At 42.1% G+C, this 23,333-nt stretch overlaps 1 protein-coding gene across 1 annotated transcript; it reads right to left on the bottom strand.

Moving 5' to 3' along the window:
* Positions 1-2,545: 2,545 nt before the first annotated feature.
* Positions 2,546-16,006, bottom strand: LOC308315756 (putative helicase mov-10-B.1). The gene is made up of 23 exons (XM_080763886.1): positions 15,632-16,006; positions 15,438-15,552; positions 13,295-13,485; positions 12,792-12,903; positions 12,054-12,195; positions 11,708-11,960; positions 11,492-11,605; positions 10,208-10,379; positions 9,801-9,943; positions 9,044-9,223; positions 8,582-8,694; positions 7,732-7,928; positions 7,445-7,542; positions 6,291-6,388; positions 6,110-6,208; positions 5,836-5,938; positions 5,435-5,552; positions 3,794-3,985; positions 3,554-3,625; positions 3,289-3,414; positions 3,107-3,195; positions 2,764-2,876; positions 2,546-2,602 (listed from the first exon to the last, which is right to left on the bottom strand). The coding sequence occupies exons 1-23, from the start codon at positions 15,793-15,795 to the stop codon at positions 2,589-2,591; spliced, it is 3,018 nt and encodes a 1,005-aa protein (XP_080620012.1). The 5' UTR covers positions 15,796-16,006; the 3' UTR covers positions 2,546-2,588.
* Between the last annotated feature and the right edge of the window lie 7,327 nt (positions 16,007-23,333).

Genomic DNA, 23,333 nt, shown 5'->3' with positions numbered 1-23,333 from the left:
CATCAATACTAAGGTTCTTCTTGCCTCCCCCTGGCCAGCCGGGGCGCCTGATGGAGGGGAAAGGAACTGGTTGGAATAACGTGTTCCTTCCACGCGCTACGTCATAGTACATATGTGTAGCATAGTAGTATAGATGTATAGCTTATATGTATAGTTTCATTATAGATATTCCACTGTTACTTTCTTAGCTACGCATGTTTCATGATAAATGTCTTTATGTGATGTATTCCCATGCTTTTGTTCTTGCTTAATGTAAGTCGCTCTGGATTAAGAGCGTCTGCTAAATGCCTAAAATGTAAAATGTAAAATGTACGTCCAACCAGGGAAACTCCCCCATGTAAGGTGTAAAGGAGCAACTTGGACACTCAGGCATGAAGGAAGCATGAGTTCAAGTCCGTTGCTCTCCCCTTGTCTCCCATATATGGGGACTAGGTTGGCGGACGGTGTGTAGAGCCCATGAACACATTAGACGATTGACACAGGGGTGAAAAATGGGTTACAAAATCGTGGGATAAAAAATATATAAAAGAAAATAAAAAATACTAAAGTTCTTGGCGGGATAATTTAACTTAAGGAAACTTTCATTCCTACTTTTCAATTCAATTCAATTCAATTTTATTATAGTGTCAAATCACAACAAGTTGTCTCAAGACACTTTACAACCAACAAAGATCCACCCAGAGCAAGCAATATTGCGACAATGGTAACGAAAAACTCCCCTTTAGGAAGAAACGTCAGGCAGAACCCGACTCTAGGGTGGGCGGCCGCGGCCATCTGCCTCGACCGTGTCGGGGGGGTAGAGGGAGAGATAGACAGAGAGAGAAAAAGACAGAGAAATAGGCAGGTGGGCTCCGTGGAGGGGTCTGGTCCACATCTGGTCCAGGTCGAGCTCTGTGAGGCCGGGTCAGGTCACACTTCTGGTGGGCTCCATGAAGGGGCCTGATCCACGGTCACACTCGGCCGTCAGTTGGGGTTTAATATTAGAGGTCCACAGAACTGCGACGGGGAGGACGAAAAGAGACTCCGGGGAGAGATTCCCCGGATGTTGGATTAGTGGCAGGCCTTACTGGAGCCTATATAGTGTATATTACAAGTACTGCTGGGAGACAAACCCACACAACAATGTATGACTATGGTATCCAGCTAGACCCGGAGGCAAGTCTAGCTATAGGCTTTGTCGTAGAGAAAGGTTTTCAACCTAGTCTTGAATGTGCAGAGCGTGTCAGCCCCACGGACCGAAGCCGGGAGAAGGTTCCACAGCTGAGGTGCCTGGGACCTAAACGCCCTGCCTCCTATAATTTGTAACTTTTGATATTTTTGGGACAGTAAGCATTTTTGCATACTGTAAACGCACTGGTGTTCTATTTGGTTTGTAGGGGTCAATGAGATCCTTTGATGGGTTACATAATCTACTACATTGCTTGTGTCCAGTGTCCACACATCTGACGTGGTGCCAGATCGAGAGACGCTTACTTTCGTTTCTGGTGTGACTGCCATAACCTGTTGGACTGGTGACCTACTGTAATAAATACCATTGACTTCCTATGTGATGACACACTGTAATAAATCAGGATGACTTGGGAAAACAAAGTCAACAACTGAATTCATTGGAAACTCAACTTCCATTTATTCATATAAATCAGAGAACCACCGAACTCCAGAAAGGCAGTGTGGATACAATAAATCTTACTCTTACTCAATTACAATTATTAATTGTAAACTTGTCATTTAATGCAAACATCTTATTGGGTCAGCTGTCGCATCCATTCCATTAAACAGGACAGAACTGAACAACCCCTAGCCTCTCTCCATCCATCAGGCTCACAGAGGCTAAATAAGATCACCATTTGGTGATAAATCACATATGAGCAGCAAAGACATTAAGAAAAGAAAGAAACAAAAACATTTGGAAAACAAATATAAAGGTATTCTCCACCAAAACGTCAACAATCAGGGTAATAAAATTATTTTCATTTAACTTTTGGGTTCATTTTCATCTACTCAGACTTTTGTGTGCAGCAATATTTTAAAATTGATACTGATTTGATGAGACATGGACATGCCAACCTCCTTTAGTATAATAAGCCCATTCAACATTAATTTGAATTTGCATATAATGTTCCACTATGGTTCAATGTCTTTGGTTCTGCTGAAAATGTTCAAATATGTCTATTTAGACATAAATAGAGTTAGACATAGTTGTTTTTAATCACCAGGTACAAGCAGTCCCCCATGACCTCAACGAGGACTTGAAAACGATTTCAAAGAACCTGAAGGACGATCTTTCCCCCCCCCACTCACGTAAGTGAGTGTCTGACCCCATTTAGACCTGGAAAGCCTACGGAAGTATATATATATATATATTTGGCCATGGAGGACCACCATCTCACAATGTTTTGTTCCATGCAGGGACCCCCAGAAGAGAAGATTTATAACAAACAAATTAATTAAAATAAAATAATAATAATAAAAAAAGTATAACTTATTGAAAATGTTCCAAACGTTGGAGATTTTTCCAAATTTCAGACTCAACTCTAAGTGAAGCAACCAAATGGAATTGAGAATCAGCCTCTCCAGTCTCTGCCAGCTCACAGGTCATCCACTAGGAGGCAACAACAGAAGGGAAGGGAGGGGAAGATTACATTACCATTATTAAAAAGAAATACCAATACATTGATTCACAAGAAGATTGTCGTGTGTGTGTGTGTGTGTGTGTGTGTGTGTGTGTGTGTGTGTGTGTGTGTGTGTGTGTGTGTGTCTCACCTGTAACTTCCAACTGGGCGAAGAGTTGGACCAATCTAGTCTCTACCTGCTCGATGTCCTCTGTGTCAGAGACACCAGTGTAGCCTCCTTCATCCCTACAGTACTGGATAAACCTGAGGTGTGTGTGTGTATCAGGGAAGAGAGGGGGGGGGGGGGGTTGGGGAAGACAATGTGGTTAGTTAGTAGTAAATTAACATTAATAGAACATTGCAAGTTCTACATAGACAGTTTAGTATGACATTTATACATTATATGTATTTTGGGTACATTAATTTGAGGGTCGATATCATTAAGACCACTGCTTTATGGAACTGGTGACATTGTGTACACTAGTGGTACCCACCTCTCCCACGTAGGGTCTGACCTCAGCACTATGGGGTTCCCCACCACTATCAGCAGGGCCTTGGCTCGAGTTAACGCCACATTGAACCTCTGACAAAGGAAGAGAAAACGTGTATCAAGATACTACTTTACCAGTCTGCGTGCACGGCACACGTGCACCTGTGTTTGATACATAACTCATACCTTCTCATTCTTCACAAAGCCCAGGGAGAACTTTTGATCAAACTCCGCGTATTTGCGGCTGCTACGAACTGCAGACACCAGAATCACCCTTCTCTCCTGGCCTTGGAATTCCTCCACTGAACCAACCTGACACGCGCGCACACGCACACACACACACACACACACACACACACGCGCGCACACGCACAGAGTAATTTATGGAATATCACATCGCTGATACTGTTTATTTCTCATTAGCTGTGAATAGTGAACAAGCTGTGCGTACCTTTAGGTGTTGCATGTTCTTCACTTTAAGGTCCTTTTCCACCTTCTGAAGGGCCTTTCGGATTTTCTGCACCTACAGTACAAAAAAAACAATAAATCACCTCATTTCATTCCAGATTTGAATACATTTCCATCATTTCCACCCATACAGTATAATGAATTGTGGTATATTTCTGCCTGTGCTGCGCATAAAATACAGTGCTCGCAGCTGCATGGCAATGGAAGTGTATTGTATTCCCACCTGTTTCCTGTAGGGAGCAATGATACCTATCTCGTGGGGTGAGATGGTAGCAAGGCCCTTCTTGCCCTGTGTCTCAAGGAGTTTCTTCAGGTAGTAGATCAGCACCTCCACCTCTGCTACGTTGAAGAATGAAGGACTGCTCTTCTCGCGCTCATCAATGCCCGTCACCCCGTGGAAGATCACCGGGAAGTTCTGAGAGACAGTGAAGCTGACTTTATAGATTGTTTTAGGACTGCGTCACTCACTGACGCATTTCGTTCGTCACTTGAAAATGAATTCCTTTCTGCAAGTGACAGAAACAGAAGTGACACTTCTGGTGGGGGGTTGCTATACTTCTTCTGACAGGTGTATTGCGGTTGCTAGAGACACTGTATGGACTTGACAGGAGGTTCACAGACATTGTGACCTGATTAGAACAGGGCAAATGTTGGGGGCATTTGAACCTGTGCAATGAAATTACTTCATTAATATACTAAGTTAGACATTTCTGAATGAATGAGGGATCGTTGTGAAATTTCTTCTCTCTGTTGCCTATGGCTACACTAAATTACACTACCATACAAAATATGTGGGATGGATGAATGGATGGATGGACACAAAAATATATTTGCTGAAAAAAGCCAATCGCAGAATAGGGATGTTAGGGTTTTCCTGGGACTCGCTTCTCTATCTCTCTCCTTACAGTAAAGGAGCTTCTCTATCTCTCTCCTTACAGTAAAGGAGCTTCTCTATCTCTCTCCTTACAGTAAAGGAGCTTCTCTATCTCTCTCCTTACTGTAAAGGAGCTTCTCTATCTCTCTCCTTACTGTAAAGGAGCTTCTCTATCTCTCTCCTTACAGTAAAGGAGCTTCTCTATCTCTCTCCTTACAGTAAAGGAGCTTCTCTATCTCTCTCCTTACTGTAAAGGAGCTTCTCTATCTCTCTCCTTACTGTAAAGGAGCTTCTCTATCTCTCTCCTTACTGTAAAGGAGCTTCTCTATCTCTCTCCTTACTGTAAAGGAGCTTCTCTATCTCTCTCCTTACTGTAACGGAGCTTCTCTAAAGGGGTGTCTCTATCTCTCTCCTTACTGTAAAGGAGGGTAACATTTTTACACCGTGGCCCTACAGGAGGCTAGCCTTCTATCAGGTATGTTTGACTCTCCAGAGCCAGTGTTGATTTCGTCGACTAAAACTAAGACAAAAAAAGTGTTCGTCGACTACCTTTTCCCACTGAGGAAAAATACATGGAAACTAAAGACAAACGAAGTTATGACTAAAACTAAGTATACAGTGAATATACTGACAATTTCGTCAACAAATAAAAACTTGACTAAAATGTTAGGAAGGGACTAGTGGACAAGAAATCCAGTATAAGTCATTTCAGCCATTACGACGGTATCAAGGCCCGCCAAAATACATTTTAGTCGACTAAAATCGACTGTAGATTTAGTCGACTAAAATCTTATGATATTTAGTCGACTAAAACTAGACTAACACTCCAGGTGACTAAAACTAAATACGTTTTATTCCAAAGACTATGACTAAACTAAAATAGAAATTTCCTGCCAAAAACAACACTGCTGTCTGGAGCTAATCTCACAAACCGCCGGACTGATCAGTGCTACATTTCTTGTGCTCACTGCCAGTATGTGTATGAATTACCTTTTTGGGCAGGTATTCCCACCCGCAGTAGGAGTTGCGTAGCATCTCATCAGCACATGCTTGGAGCTCTCCGTCGTAGAACATCTCATTGGGAATCTTCAGGATGGCAGGATGGGACCTGACACAGCAAAACATCAATAAAACACATCGCTGCTGTCGGGTGGAAACCTCATACCTCATGTCCAAAACTGTTACTTTTCAGGCTTCAAATTGCAAAATAGTACAAATAGCATCCGCTGTTACTGCTACTTTTGTCATTCAACAAAAGAAATACATAAAATATAGACATGAGCGGTTTCTGCCCCATAGCAACGATATGACAAGCTTAGAGGAAGTCTAAAATAAACACACATACTTTCAGTCACGATTGTGTCAAAATGACCCAGTAAACACTACGTTACCTGTAGTTCTTCAGCAGTTTGGTGACAAAGCGATTGTTGAACTTCTCTTGCTCCTTCTGGTACAGAGGGAAATCCCTCATCAGACGCTCCAACAAGGAGACATCTGCAAATAGTGGCAAAAAATAAAACTTCTGGGAACTCCACAGGGCAAACATCAGCAATTTCAGCTACACACACACACACACACACACACACACACACACACGCACGTGTGTGTGTGAGAGAGAGAGAGAGAGAGAGAGAGAGAGAGAGAGAGAGAAGGGGCAGCACGTACCCATGCCATATTTGATTGCCAGTGGAGATCTGAGGATGGGTCCAAGTTGCTTGTGGTCTCCCGCCAGCACTACCTGACCAGACTCAGCATGGAGTAGCCCTGAATGTGTTCCATGGATCATAAATGAGTGGATACAGCATAAACACAACTTAAACACATGATAATTGTATTTATCTTTTACCTGCCAGTGGGATTAAGCATTCCGTCTCCACAGCGTGTCCAGCCTCATCCACAAACACGTGTGTGTAGTGGCCTGGGGGGATCCCTCCAGTAACCAGCCTGTACACATGAGAGAGAGAGAGAGAGAGAGAGACCACAGAATGTCATACAAATACATTAGAAAGTAATGTACCTGCTTAATGATGCAGGTGTCCACTGCAGAGTGTCAACCCTGAGATTGGGAGGTCAGGGTTCAATTCCCCAGCCGGGTCATACCAAAGACTATAAAAATGGGACCCAATGCCTCCCTACTTGGCACTTGTGGGTACAGCCCACCAGCGCCATGTGGGCTGTACTTAAGTTATGCATCATGGCTGGGAGATGAGATCAAACCACTTCACGGTACAGAAACAGGAGATAGGATATGTCGGCACTTTGGATAATATAACATATAATGTAGATATTGAAATGTCTTGGTATTTGGTGCATGTATAACAATTTGTGTGAGGAAGTAAGCACTGTAGTGTCATTGACATTACGGCTGCTGAAGGTGGTAGTCAATTGTACATGACACTGAAAAAGTAATGGCATGTATTGTAGAATGAGAGCTACACAGCTGTATCTGAACAAGGACATCAGGGCATGAATCCCTCCTATGCCTTCTACTGATCACACATTTCTAGTTAGCTTTTAGCATTGTGGTGGTTAATACAGTATGTGGGGTTAAGGATGAGAACAGGGTGTCAATAGCAGTAAATAGAGGTTTGCTACCTTCTTAACCGTCTCCAGGGAAGGGGAAAGCCATTACTAGGGACAACACACACCCGTTACACAGCCAATACCATCTTTTACCATCAGGGCGACGGTATATGGTACCTTCCCTGCAGGCTAGGGCCTCAAGATCGTTTGTTCCCATAAGTATAGGACTTATGAACAAGCAGGCCCCGTCTCAGTTCCGTGCATATAGTGTGATGTGATGCCTCTTGGAACTATGACTGGTGGCCTTCTGTTGGCACTGTTTCTTTATTGTCTATGTACTGTGTGATCTGTTTGTTTGCATGTTTTATGTATATCCTGATGACTGCTGTGCACAAAACAAATTTCCGAAAGGACAAATAAAGTATCTATCTATCCAGGTGAAATACACCGTAAACGTTAGCATCTATCATTAGCTACCTTCCAGCAGTGATCAGAGTGGTGACTATGATCTTGTACTTCATCAGCTCCTCTTTCGCGGGATACACATATGTATCTCCTTCCAGGTTGCAGCAATCCTATGAAAAGACATATAGCATGCACACATAATACAAGCGTGAGGAATGGCTCATGAGGTTACAAATGTGACGTGGTTTAGTGCTTCACTGAACAAAAAGAGAGAATGAAATTAAACTAAGAAGAAAACAGGTGTAAAGAAATCAGAAACACGCCTCAGTCTGCAAGGACGTTCAATGTTAAGTACTGACCCGTAGTTCTACGGGAACAAGTCCAGGGTTCCGGCTGCTGGCGTACATGCGGAACACCGTGTGTGGGTCTACATGCTCCACGATCTTCTTACAGAGGAGGTCGGTGGCACTGTTGGACGGAGCACAGGCCAGGATGTGGCAGGAACCCTGGGTCTTCTGGATCTGCTTGATGGCCTCGACCACGGTCACCGTTTTGCCTGACAAACAAACAGCAGCAGGAAGGAGATTTGATGGGGGAAGACAATTACTCAAATGCACCCCCCATTATTAACCTGCCAACGCCTTCTCCATCCCCGTAGCAGAGAGAACACTGGTGGATTTAAGTGGTAAACCATTTAGACCTGAGGCAGATTCCAAAACACCTTCTAATTTTTACATATACGTGTGTCAACAATTATGTATTTGGGCGCCGACCTAGCCTGGAAACCAGACAAATCTTCCCCAGGAAAAGAACATCCCTGGGGAGATTGGTCTGGCACTCTTCCGTTTGAATTACATTTCACCCTAGAGTTGTGGGTGACCAATCAGAGCCCACTATTCAAAGTGAGACCTTTTGGCTGTGACGTTTGAATCTGTTTGTAACCACCCTGTGATATTAGTCTGGCCATGCCAGGTTGCCACTGACCCCCATCTCAATATATTTTGTTTCCAGGGACACAGGGGATAGGGAAGCAAAGATTTCAGTTGAAAATGTTCGCTTAAAAATATAATATATTCACAATTTTTCATGACTTTACCTACAAGCTCATATAGTGTGGCACGATATGAGCCAAAGTATAAAATAATGGTTAAAGTGGTTCAAATCTAAAATGGCACACCGGTTTTAATAATCAGAATAAATCAAATATACCTGTGCCAGGTGGTCCAAACAGCAGATAAGGGGCAGGTTTCGAAGACCCTGCTACTATGTGTTGCACGGCTGCGTACTGCTCAGGATTCTTCTCCAGATTTCTGTCAAAAAGCCTACAGAGAGAAAGGCAGAACCATCAGTTTATCTGGTATGGCTTCAGCACTAGTGGTCACAATACGTACAAATGATCAATGATCAATCTGCATTGTGAACTGGTGCTTTTTTCGCCAAATGTTTGAACCAGAATAGAAACAATAGGGTTCATAATATGATTAGCAATCTTGGAAACCATCTGGAAAAAGAAATGCCCCCTTGTTTAGAAACAACACTTCCTCCCAGGTACTTCCGTGTAGGGTACTTTGCTAGTAGTAATAATCCTACTAGCAACAACACTACATGTTTAGGGCAGTGGTGATGACGGGATCATGTGGTTGATGATGGATATATGCCTGGATGACTAACCTCAGTGTGGGTAGCTGTAGTTGTTGCTGGTCTATGGAGATGGCCGTGTTGGGAAACAGCACCTTTCCCAGCCTGTGTTTAGCCACGAACTCCAGTGCTCTGTGCTGGACGCGCATCATCAGACGGTTGACTGTGAACTCCACACTGAACTTCATGTCATCTATGAAGCGAGCCAGCAGCCTGCAGTCCAATTCACAACAAACTGCATGAGCTGCTGAATGTATTTATTTGTGTGAATGTGGGGGAAATCAGTTGTCCTGCCATTACAGCAGATATGAAACACAGGACCGACAAGTGACGCTAGCTTCTGGGGGCTGCTGGGTAATCGGGTCTCCAATGGAATGCTATGGACAATGGTGGCAGTGGCAATGGCTGTGTGTGTTTTTCTTCCTTGTTGTCACTGATGATTGTGGAATATTTTCCGACGTTAGGACATTCGATCGCACTATTTTAAGGCACACGTTTGTGCAATGGAGCTACGTTCACGATCGGGTGATCCTTCAAAGGTTAGTGAAAATCACTGGCAGTGAAGTGGGCCTTTTTAAAGCCACAATCAATTAATTGTTAATTAATTAATCTGGCAATAAATGTGTTAAAGTAAACTTAACAGGAGTAATGTCGTCGTGCAGACTTTTATTCTTTTGAACTATTAGGAAAAGAGGAACGACGTACACTGATGCTAATGGAGTATAAAATATATCACATAGTACTCTGTATTGTTATTCTATTGCTATTTGCTACGCCGTCTTGGGCTTACTCTTTGCTGAAGCCCAGCTTGACTTGGTCCAGCTCCACACTGTGGACATAGCCTCTGTATTTCACTCCTTCTTCCCCTCTTGGTTTGACAAGCAGCTGGTCCCCACGAAGCACAGATGGACGGTTCTCAGACACACCTTCAACCTAACAGGAGAGGATGAATGAGTGTGTGTGTGTGTGTGTGTGTGTGTGTGTGTGTGTGTGTGTGCGTGTAGTGTTGGAAAAAGTACTACATTATATATATAAGTATCTATACTGCGATGTAGAAATACTCTATAAGTATATTTGCCTCTGGGATGAAAGTACCAAAAATCAAAAATACTCCAGTAAAGTCAATAAAATACCTCAAAATTGTACAGTAAATGTGCTTAGTGACTTTACACCACTGCGTGTGTGATTCAAACTAACCTCCAAAACGAGAAGTCTCTTGTCTCGGACCATGGAGGCGTGTCCTCTGTCAGCATTGGGGATGTTGTATCTCCTGATGTCCAGTGTCATCTGAATATCCTCCAGAAACAGCATCAACTGGAACTTCTTACAGTAGTTCTCCTCGCTCAATGGACTCTCAAGCAAGGACTTTCTACAAGAATGCGCAGTGTATGTTAATATGTAATCCAGAATACAAGCCATGTTGTTTCATATTCAGAGACAGTTCACCCACACTTCTGGCAAATAGTGTCTTGCACATATTCACACCTGGGATTACATATATACAGTACAGCACTCAATACATAAACATTACAGATAAGCCGGCCTGGGCCGTGGCTCAGCAGTCCAGGCACCTTGGCCGGTAGCCCGAGTCTGGCAGTGTGCCGCGGGTTCGACGGCCCTTACTGCATGTCACTCCCCCATTTCCTGTCAGCCTAGTGTCTGTCCCCAAAACAGTACAGATAAGCCAAGCCTGTCACAAAAACGTTAGATTCTCTACATAACATATGAAAGGGTATCAAGTGAAATCACATTTCTTTAGTGTCAAGTACAGTGTATCTAATATTGCACATTTCCAATAGAGAGGATGAGATAGGGAATGTTGGTTAACACTGTAGTGGACAGATCGCTGGACTATAACCAGCATTTAAAAATGACCATAGATTACTATGTATATTTAGACTAGAGGCTGTGTATATAGAAAGCATTTTTTTTAACTGCCTAGCGGCTAGAGTTTTTGGTTGTGTGCTCTGGGCATCTTGAGTAGAAAGTAGTTTAACATTTGCAGGAGCGACACTCACCAATGTCACTTTGTTTTAACAACCAATCACAATCAAGGAAGAGGCGGATGAGATTAACAAACATGGCAGAAGAGAAGCAGATGCAACTACAGTATGCACTCACACACACTCCTACCCTTTCTCTTGACGGAGTTATTTGTCTGTAAGCTATTTTGGTTAAGCTATTTGTATTAAGATAATGCAAATGACATGATGACAGTAAACAAAATGCTTTCTATGAACACAGCACTTCATACAGTAGATCCTCTGAATACCCTTACACAGCACTTGAGAGTGTGAGAATGAGAATGTATGGCACGTGTTACTGGCCAATGATTTACTTACTACCAAGATGTAGCAGGGTAAAAAGAAAACTTCAGCACTGGGGTAGGGCTGTCTATGGTCAATAAAGACAATCATGAGACGCATAAGGTGTTGATGTTGCAATTAGGGAAAGATGGATAATATGCAACCTTGCATTTACCTTGCATCACGGACAGAATGTGGGTTCTTCAGTGACATCACCAGCTGTGTCATGTATGCTGGAACCGCATACTGTTTCAGACGAACTTCCATATTGAGGCGTGACACTGTCAAACTGAGTACAGGAGACAATTAAAAAGAAAAGGATGAATGACTGTGTAGAAATTAAGATTTACATTCCACTTCTAGTCATCAACATAAGGAGTGTTTGGCGTACCTCTCAGGTGGAATGCCATCCACAATAATGCTTGTCAGATCTTCAGTTGTCAAAGGAGCAATGATGCGAGGTCTGTAAGGGGCTTCGGGGCCCAGCTCCTTTGCAAAAGATGTAACACATTTGGCTTCAATACTGCGCAAAATGTGGAAGGCAGTGGAGGATGGCAGGTCTGCTTTGAACTCAAAGGCCAACGTGGCCGGATAGTAACCTACTAAACTGGTACGGAAGAGCACTTTGATTTCATAGCTATCGCCTAGACAAAAATACATAAAACATAACAAAATTATTAATGTGATGCATTCATATCAAAGTGTTAGTAGAGCTATGAATAGTTGTGTAAATTTACCTGGTTTCAGTTTCAGTGGGTTGGCACGGGTCACTCTATGTTCATCCTCCAGAAAGAAATACTTTAGCCAATGTAGAGGACTGTAGTAGGTGAAACAGACTGGTTCTGTCCCTGTGTTCTCCACATACAGATGGACCACATGCTGTTACAGCGAGAAGAACAAAAGTCACTCAACAATGGAACTCTATATACTGTATATCACAATCTTGCCGATTTTAATTAAATAATACAGTAATCGAGTAGCATAAATGGACTGTGTCAAGTACAACACGGCTGCAGTTAACGGCATAATTATTTTGGTCCTGCCATCATAAGTGAAAATGTTCAAAACTTTTTCAAAAACTATTATAAAAAATAACCAATGCACTCTGTTAGTGTTTAATCCTTCTACCAGAATCAGGAACGATGCTCATGAACTTCAAGTCAGCGTTGGCCAGGTCTCACAGCACACCCATGCTCGAAATAATTGCACATATTCCTCAATATTATGGCTATGCTTTCTGCACCGTTAATGTACTTTCAGTGTACAGTATGCATGAAACTCCCTTATTGCCTCACACTGTAACAATAATGCTCTATAATGCTCTGACTATTGCCTCAGACTACTGTACTACTGAGCCCCCCCCCCCCCCCCCAACTAATCGATGTAGTGTAGTCCAACTAATCGATAGTACCGTAGTCCATTCAACAATATCCACAAGAATATTTAGTTTCAACCGTACTAATTTCGACACGCACCTCATACACGCCTCCAACACCTACTTCACCTTCAACACCTACCACCTTGCCATTCTCAAAATCATGGTCTGAGGTGATGCAGATACCATGTTTGTCCGAGATGAACTCAGCCCTAGTGTGTGGATACAACATCACAACATTATTGTACTGGCATGTCACTAAAGCCAAGCAATAGCAGATTAGTGTGCATAATACATTCATGATTATATGTAACAGACAGTTACAAAGTAGTCAGGCAGTGTGCTTGTGTGTGCTTGTGATTGCATGAATAGCAGAACTCTGAATTTTACTTTGAAACATGGTTGACATGAAAGAGATTTAAAATAACTAAAAGTCACATGAGCAAAAATTTGTTATACAAGATTTCCATAAAAAAGAGTCACACACTAATTTCAGCAACCTGTAGTCACAAAATGAAGCAAAACCATACATAGCCTAATCATAGAGCAAGAGCAGCTTACTGCATATATGACTATTGTATAAGCAATTCTCTGTCCTCTTACATGTTTAGATTGAGTTTGTCCATAAGATCTCTGGCAAATTTCCTTCGGGCTAGAACCCCAGTCTGCTGTTCAACGATGTTCCAACCCCTTGGAAACCATATGGATGCTCCATTCTGGGCAGCCAAATTCTGGGCAGCCAAATTCTGCTGACTCCTGTGTGAATGCCACTGGTCCTCATATATGGCTTTCACCTAGGAGGAGAAGGATCAATTAATAGTGTTGAATCTCACTACAAATTCCATAAACAATTCCATGTCCAGCTGCTCCCCCAGGAGTCCTTGAGAGAGTTCCAGGGAGTCCCCAGCTAAATTATAGTTTGTAACCAAATGGACTCTCAGAGTTAATTAACATTGATTTTACAATATAAATTGGGGGTCCCAGAGACAGAAATGCCATCAAATGGGGGTCCATGGACTAATGCATGTCACACTGGCGGTCCGTGACACTGCTAGATTCGTAAAAATATATGCGGTCCCTGGCATAATTATCTCTTCAAATGGGGGTCTGTGGGCTAATTAGTGTCAATTTGGGGGTCCTTGACATGAAAAAGTTTGGGGACGACTGGCCTGTAGTGAGCTTGCAGATCAGCTATTTTCTGAGAACAGGTTGTATCAATATCTACGACGTTCAATATTTAGGGACATTCCAATTCCTAGGGGGATGATTTATCCCCCTACCCCTTGACACTCATTATGTAGGGACAAGGGGTAGGGGGATGATTTATCCCCTTGACACTCATTATGTAGGGCCAAGGGGAAGGGCTGAGGGGTAGGGTTAAAAAAGGAATTGGGAAAGGGCCTTAGATTTGACCCAAAAGAAATGGCAAAAGTAATCGTTCAAGGTTTTTTATGATCCTTAGGTTCATCCAAATAACATTATTTTAGAGTATTATATCAATTGTGGATCATGGTAAATTCAGGGGTAGAATCATAGAAGCATTAGAGCTATGGACCAGACAAAGTCCACACCCACAACACCAGAGGGAGTGCAACAAACAATGTACAACCCAGATTCGGCACTAACAAGGGACTAAATTATTTTCGCTCCTATGCCACCAAAATGTGGAATGCCCTACCAACATGTCATTAAGACATGTGAATCCCTTGACTCCTTCAAAACCGCTCTCAAAGGGCACCTACGGATGGCTGCAATTCGAAACTGGCCCCCGTAAAATCTGAATCCCCCCCCCCCCCCCCCCTTTTTTTCCCCTCACTGTATGTTTCTTTTCCCTTTTTGCTTCCTTTATGATGAATTCCTATTCTGTTCTTTAACTATATAGAAGTGTCTATTTGTACGTCTCTAAATGTTTTGATGAATTGAACATGGTGGACCCTGTTGTAAACAAGTGTAATGCTTAATTGGGTCGTCCACTCACAGTTAACAGTCTTTGTATTGAGTTTGTGCTTGAAATGTACTGTAATTCTGCAAACTGTTAATAAATATTTCAATCAATCAGCTAGGGGTTTTACATGATTCTGAATCCATTCCAAGCATTAGTTTTGCGGGCTAAAAACGGCCGTAGCCTCTTCTCTTGCCCAATGTGATGAGGTCAGCACATTTGGGCAAGTTGCTATTTCCTAAACCAGAAACCTAACCTCACAGAATAACCTAAAAAACACGCCTACATAGGCGAAAGCTCTGCGAAAAACGCAGTCCCGTTGGAAGTTCCCTGGCTCATTGAGCGGTAGTGAGGGCGGGGGCGCATCCCCCGCCCTCAGTGTAATATTACACTTATTACAATTCAATTCAATTCAATGCAATATTACACTCAATGTAAACAGGAAGTATAGATGGGGAAAACGGCGTTCAGCCACAGACGGGATTAAAACACATATCTATTCAAATATATGGACTAATACATTGCACAGAGACTGCGCTGCGCTGGTTAACATTTGGGGCAACTGGGCAAGCGTCTAATTTGTTTCATTTTGTACATGTTCGGAGAACTGCGGGCTTTACTGATGAACGTGCAGGGACCACAAGGGGTCGTAAGACTCGTAGATATAAATTATGTAAACATCGATAAAATACACAACATAGGCTATTTTGAGCCAAGGGGAGGCTCTAAAACAAATAACACTTAGTGTTTTTTTTTTTAAATGAGAAGTTGCGAACTTGCGATGATAAAAGAAGGCATGCTCACCTCGGAGGTGAAACGAACTTTCATCGGTTTCCTTGAGATCTTGACTTTGTAGTACATTTTCAGAGCATGAAGAACAGTACCAAAGCCTGGATCTTTGCGTCCTTTCTTGCCAATTCTGAAATATAACAGTGATTAGGTTAACAGCGACTGTTGACAGCTGTTTAACTGCTTTAATATCTGAAACCAAAACTCACCTGTTCCTGAACTCAAGATTATAGATGTCTTTTAGTTGACTCTTGTCTTGTATTTCTGCTCGATCAGTCTCTTTCAAAAACTCAAAGAAATCTAAGCCAATTCTGCAGATCTCGGATAATTTAATTTTCATCTTGGATTGTACATTTGTTTGAGCCATGGCCATGCTTCAGGAAACTATACTCTGCTCGATCGTCAAGTTGCACTTGTCTTGTTGTCAGTTGTCACTGAATGAATGCGTTCTGAATCCTTGGGTAATGTGTATTCCAGTTGGGCGGTTAGAAACGTCTCCGACCGAGGATAGACTGACATGTATGGACGGCACGGGATCATGGGACAGTCATGGTTTCAACACTGTTGTCTGAGTGAGTGTTTGTGTGCCGCCCACACACACTGTTTTCCTCCGAGGTGGAACCCGTGGAAAGCCTGGTGACGCGAGGTTACACACAGTCACACTAGTCTGTGCGCCACGTACCGGTGTTCAGAGGAAACGAAACCAAAAATCGCATTTTCTTTAATAACCTAATAATAACCTAGGCAGCAGGCTTTAATGAGCTGGCCACCCATGGGCGGTGGGGTGGAGAAGGGGATATATATATATATATATATATAATTATTTAAATAAATAGTTTCATGTCATGTATTATGTTTTTATGATTGATTAAATTAACTGTTACCCCAAGTATAGCCCATACTTAATTGTCTAAGCGGCAGGCAGCCCCTACCTAGATCAGTGTGATTCTCAAAGTGGGGTCAGGGACCCCCAGGGGTCATGTATGAGACAATGTATGATGTATGAGCCAGGGTGATTGGCCTTTGGATTTCTTCTACACACCTGTTACTTTAGTTTGTAGGTGTGCAAAAAGTCTTGATTTTATAGCCATTTATTGTACCCATGTAGAGCTACTTAGTAGCCTAATGTGCCTAGACCACGAAGGGCAGACAATACAACATAATACAGACAACACAATATAGGCCTTGCTCTTTCTGCTTCAAGGCCATCCTGAAGTCATGAGTCATGAGTCACATATTCGGTTTATTTGGTGAAGATTATGAAAATAGATTGTGGCCAACTGCTTGTATGGTTCACTGCTGTGCACATGCAGACTTAGGTCAGGAGGACTAACCCCAATATAAATAAAGCAGCAAGATTGTCATGGAAACATAGATGATCTACATGTAACTAGGTCATTAGGTAGGGTGTGTAAATAAAAATCACACCTGTGTGAAGTGAGGGGCGCCAATATATTAAAGTCTAACTCATGTTGCTATGATTAGCTGATGTAATGGTGATGTATAACAAACAGTGACAAAACAAACATTACATTCTCTTTATTGTCAATGGTGTTTTTAAAACAAACATTGAACTAAAAACAAACATACATTTTCCTTTCATTGTCAATGGCATTATTAAAACAAACATTGAACAAAAAACAAACATTAAACCTGTATATAGGAGGGGCTAGCGCCCCTCAAAAACAGGAAAATGGTCTATGTTTAAGTAGCTACCATTTACTGTATCATGGCCGAACCTGTGAATAGACAGAACTGTTGAGTAAGAAAATCACACTTTAAACAAACATCAAACGTTAAAAGTTCATAGACATGGCTGCCACATGCCATCACGTTTAGTACTCTAAACAAACATTAGAAAGTCCATAGACTTGGCAGCACTTTGTTTGTTTAAAGTGCTCTAAACAAACATTTAAAGTGCTCCAAACAAACATTTAAAAGTCCATAGACATGGCTGCCATATGGCGTAATTTAACAGTCTGACAGGCATTAGTCCGACACCCTACCCAAAACCCTAAACCTAACCTCACAGGAAGCCACGGGTTAGTTTTAATCTGCCACAGGTTAGTTTTAACCCATTGAGACCTGGAACGCATCTGTGTCACCTTTATAGCTCTTAACCACTTCAACCAATTATTTTAAACTTTAGCTATTTTTGTGAATATATGTGCCGCAAATCTTTTAATTTTATATTCTTTCACAGCGAACGTTTTTAACTCAAATCTTTGCTTCTGGGGTGAAGAGGGTCCCTGCAGGTCAGGAACAACATATTTTGAGATGGGGGTCGGCGGATCATTTTTACATTATAATTTTTTGGGGGTCCTTGACACCGGCAGCCTCAGTCCTAAATGTCTTAACCCATTTAGACGTGAGAACGATTCTACAAAATGTCTTCTAAATCATGACAGTTTTCTGAAAAACCCTATGTTTCTATGTCAGTGGTTCTCAAACATTTTCATGTCAAGGAACCCCAAAAATTATATGTAATTGGCCACCGACCCCCATCCCATCTGAAAATATGTTGTTCCAGCCGGACCCCCGGCCCAGAAGCATAGATTTGAGTTAAAAACGTAATAAGGCAGACGCTCACTCTATTCTGTGATGCAAGTTATTGGCAGACACTCCCTAAGCAGGCTTCACGCGGGCTCTTTAAAGGGCTTTGGTTTTCCCGTCCCCTCCCCCTACCCCCCCCCCCCACACACACCACCCACACACACGAGTGTTTATCTGACGCAAACTCCTTCGTGTTTGTTTTAAAACAGTGAAATAAACAAAAGTTAAAACGTACCAACTTCCACCTAATGGAAGACGAGGAGAGTTGTCAGTGTTGTCAGGGAGTGGAAACTGCCCAGAGACATGACGGTCCATGAGTCCATATTCCCCAAGAGACCAGGTGCGTTAGCTTACCTAGCTACTACTACCTACAGACTAGTTAATTAGCTGCTTTAGCATTCATGGTTAATAGAGGTGAATTGTTTGTTTGTGTGTAATGTCATGTCACTAATTATATTTACAAAAAGTAAAATGAAAGAACTAGTCAGGTCAGGATATAAAGCATTGTTTGTGTGCTGTGCCTGTGAAGTGAATAATATTGTATTTGTTTGCTGTTAGGCAGAAATATCATATTTGATATGATTTAGGCCTGAAATTTAAAAAAAAAGATTTTTTCTGAAAAACCTCATGTTTCTATATCAGTGGTTCTCAATATTTCATGTCAAGGACCCCAAAAATGATATGTAATATGCCACCGACCCCCATTGAAAATATGTTGTTCCAGGGACCCCCCAGAAGCAAAGATTTGAACTGAAACTCTGAAAGAATATATATTCAAAGATTTGAGGCAAATTTTCACTATTTTTTCAAAAATAGCAGACCTACAAGTTCATAGTGCGCTATGAGCTTGTAGATCTGCTATTTTTCAATAGCTAAAGTATAGCATAATGTTTAAAACACCAAAAGGGGTCCGCCCCAAAATGGCTTAATGCCCTATACTTCTTCATACAAGACTGTCACACTAAAGTATGAGAATATGCATTTCTACAAGCTATGTGCAAATGTTTTTTTTAAATACTAAAATAACAATAACTGAACAAGTATTCCAACTATAATTATTATTATAAGTCAATGTCAAACAATTTACAGTAATAAAACCATACAATAAAAAAAAATTACTCTACTATATTCATAGTATATTCATGTAAAGTGTCCTTGTTTTTTTAAGGTGCTATATAAATTCAAGTTATTATTATTTATGATTTATGAACCCCTAATGGCTCCTGATGTGCAGGTTGGTGCCTTGCATGGTTTCCGCCGCCATCTGTGTATGAATGTATGTGTGAATGGGTGAATGTAATGCACAATCTATGTAAGGCGCCTTGGATAAAGGCGCTATATAAATGCACCATTTACCATTCATGATGTCCGCTCTCCTATATAGCTGTGAATGCTGGACCCTGAAGCCTGCTCTACCGTCCCTGGCCCCACTGTGCTACACCAGAATGCTACGTGCAGTGCTAAACATCAACCAGGATGAACACGTTACCAACATGCATCTGTATGGAGTTATACCGAGGGTGGGTGAGAGAAGATGGCCTCCAGGAGGAGGAGAATGAGGCTGGTCGGTGCCATTGACACTGGGATTAAATGGTGCCATTTATATAGCGCCTTTATCCAAGGCGCTTTACATATGCATTACATTCACACACACACACACACACACACACACACACACACACACACACATTCATTCACTGATTGCGGAGGAAGCCATGCAAGGTACCAACCTGCACATCGGGAGCAATTTTGCCCAAGGACGTGCTCTACCTCCTGAGCCACAGTCGCCACAGTCGTGATGTATGGAGGATGGAGAGGACTGGAGACCCCGCTGGAGGGCTCATCTGAGGACCAACTAAAAGAGGACTTCTCTATCTCTGTCTATCCATTGGTGGGTTCCAAACTTTGACCCTGCTGGCCGCCATCCCTTCTTCTACAACCGAAGTTTGTAGAACAGCTCAAGGTACGAACCCTTTTCCCCATCTTTGCTGCTGCTGCTTGTGTTGTAAGCAAATTAAGCTGTGTGTACACTGCAAGCTGTTGCTGTCATTTTAGGAGGCAATTAATTAGTGGCAATTAATGAAACATGTTCAGTCAGTGACTGTTTGTGTCTCTGGGATTGGATGCTGCAGTCTGTGTTGTGTTGTGTTTCTGATCTGGGATTGGACGCTGCAGTCTGTGTTGTGTTGTGTTTGCCACTGAACAAACTGAGTTGTTGTAACAGAGAATAGTATTATCATGTGGATCTTGGCCACTTCAATTAGCCTTTTAAGTTCAAGCTAGAGGTTTTGGGCTTTCACATGATGACAGCCATCATTTAAAAATGAAGACTGATGTTCATCTACACTACAGTTAGTAGATAGTTAGCTATTTAGTTAGGCTGCTGTGTTGTGGGTGTGTTGAAGATTGTGTGTTGTGACGGCTATTGTTTAATGACTGGCTTGACGGCAAAACTTATCTCTATGTACTGGTCAATTCCTCATGGCCCGCCGTGGCCATAATTATTTCTTTCTTTCTTTTCTTGCTCTCGCTCTCTCTCTGGTTGGTTCATATGACGCTGGCTTGTGTCAACACCTCTGTCAATGTAGGCCTTTTCTTAAGTCCTGCCAAGCATGTAGCCTCATCCTTCTCTCTCTCTCTCTGCATGTAGCCTCATCCTTCTCTCTCTCTCTCTCTCTCTCTGCATGTAGACTCATCCTTCTGTGTCTGTCTGTCTGTCTGTGACCCGACCCCTGGTATACTGTAGGTCCCTGTAGAGTAGACAGAGGTTCACATTTCTGGTGTGGTCCGTCCATGTGACACCTAGTTAGTACATTGTTGTGCAGACTGACTCCATCCAGGGCCCTTGTCCTGTGTGTCCATGTCTCGGCCCCATACAGAAGGCACCGTACAGCAGCACTGATGACTGCTGTGTGAGAGAGGGACACTTCCTTTGTCTTGTATGTGTAGGACATGTTAGTGATGCGTGACGCGTGGGTGCATACATGTCCATATGCTTTATTTAAAATTATTCATGGTACCTACATTGAGTTTGGCAGTACAGTAGTAAGGAATTGCAATACACACACACAGAGTGTTGGTATCAGTTTTTCTGTCTTGAGTCCAGGGTTCTCTGTCTTTTCAGTTCAGTTACTATTTGTATGAAGACCACCTCTCCAGAGATGGCCCTCCTGATCACTCCTGGTGTTCCAGATCTTATTGACCACAGTGCAAACCACAGCCCAATAGAAGTCTTGTTCCATAGCAGACATGTTTTTCATCAAAGACTCCATACAATACTGCATTATAAGTATAACGTTAATGTTAAAAACCGATCTGTGGCATTTTCCCCCATACATCTCTAGACCTCTGACAGTCCACTAGCAGATTCTCTATGGTTTCATCTGGGTTACAGTTTGCATCCGGGCATTTAACAGTTTTTACAGTTTTTACAAAACAACTCCATTTGACCACCTCCCTTAATCCCTTAATGACATCCCTCTTTTTTATGGATATACTTTTACTACCAATGTTCTTTAAACATACCTGTTTTTGTTTTTCATCAAGATTTCTTTTTTTTCTAACTTGTGTATATATATATATTGCCATTATAAGCTCATTTACAGGCAATTTGTTTAATTTTATAAGACCTGTTCAATTTTCTCTCAGTTCATCAGTGTGAAAGCAAAATAAGTGACATTACACTTTAACCCATTTTGTTATACGTTAGCTATTGAAAAATAGCAGATCTACAAGCTCATAGCTTGTAGAACTTATAGGTCTGCTATTTTTGAAAATCGTAAAAATGCGGCACAAATCTTTGAATAGGTATATCTTTCAGAACGTTTTTTTTATTTCGACGTCAGGCCTGAATGGGTTAACCTGCCACGCATGGCTAGAACTGGCCCTGGGACAGTGAGGAGGAATCAAGTGGCATGACGACGACTAAATTGGGGAGAAAAAGGTTATAAAAGGGTTTTCATCATATCTTATGTATTGCAAATGAATTCGCAATACATCATTCAATTTGTAGTTTGAACAACGAGTGAAAATACATAGATGATGGTAATCACGCCTTAGGACTTTCACTGTGCCTCTTGAAATATTGGAAGGAACTCACATTGTTGCAATGTCATTGCATTTTGTCATCGATAAACCTTATCTTTAGGAACACATGTCACTCTCTTCTGTCAATGTCTAGGCTAGTGGTTCCCAAAGTAGGGTACTGGGGACCCTCTGGAACACCCTCAAGGACCCCTAGGGGTCCTTGAGGGTGTTCCAGAGGGTCCCCAGCTAAATGATAGTTTGGCACCAAATGGACCCTTATGGGTCTATAACTCTGAGTTAATTTAAGTCTCAGAGTAAAACAGTGATTTTACAAAATAAATTGGGGGTCCCAGAAATGCAGGTCAAACCTGGGGGCCCTTGAAATGAAAATGGTTGAGAATCCCTAGATCCGTAAAAATCATGTCAATTTGGGGGTCCCTGACATGAAAAAGCATGGGAACCACTGGACTAGCTAGCTACCAAGAGGTTAATTCAGGGCAGGTTACGCCTGAGCAGTGATGTGTACTAGTACTAGTACTGGAAAGTCTGGCGTGGCATTGTGAAATCCATTATCTCGACCGCGGTCGAAAAATGATGATGGTTTGGGGTAAGTCCCTGTGACATACAGTACTAGCATGTAGTAGTGTCCTGTCACTAAGTGTCCCAGCCAGGGGAGACATCATGTTTCTCTTTTGGGCCTTTGAGATGAAAGGTTTGGGAACCACTGGCCTACAGAGATATGGGCTATATCCCTAAACTAATTTGCCATTTTTACTATTTAAAAAAACCCTTTAATAGTTCAAATAGCCGATCTACAAGCTCACAATGTTTCGATGTAAATCGGCTAGTTGAACTATTTTAAAATGGGTTTTTTTAAATAGTAAAAAATGGCAAATTAGTTTAGGGATAAGGGTGGCACAAGATGGAGCTAGTATACACAAGAAGCAAGTATACAGTTGTATAAGAACATGGTACCTGTAGGATATTCTCTCATCAATACTAAAGTTCTTGGTGGGATAATTTAGTTCCTGCTTTGATGGGTTACATAATCTACTACATTGCCTGTGTCCAGTGTCCACACATCTGACGTGGTGCCAGAGTGACGTTTACTTTCGTTTCTGCCATAACCTGTTGGACTGGTGAGTCACCAGTCCATGGTGACCTACTTTATTAAATACCATTGACCCCTCCAGTAAGGGCGATTTGCCCCAGACTGCCTGGTCGCCCTCCCTCTGACTTCCTATGTGATGACACACACTGTAATAAGTCAGGATGAATTGGGAAAACAAAGCCAACAACTGAATTAATTGGAAACTCAACTTCCATTTATTC

Source organism: Protomyctophum bolini (genome assembly GCF_963924005.1).
Source record: "Protomyctophum bolini genome assembly, chromosome: 5".
Taxonomy (NCBI): Eukaryota; Metazoa; Chordata; class Actinopteri; order Myctophiformes; family Myctophidae; genus Protomyctophum; species Protomyctophum bolini.
Note: the sequence above shows the minus strand (reverse complement) of the source record. Positions and strands in the feature narration are given on the sequence as shown.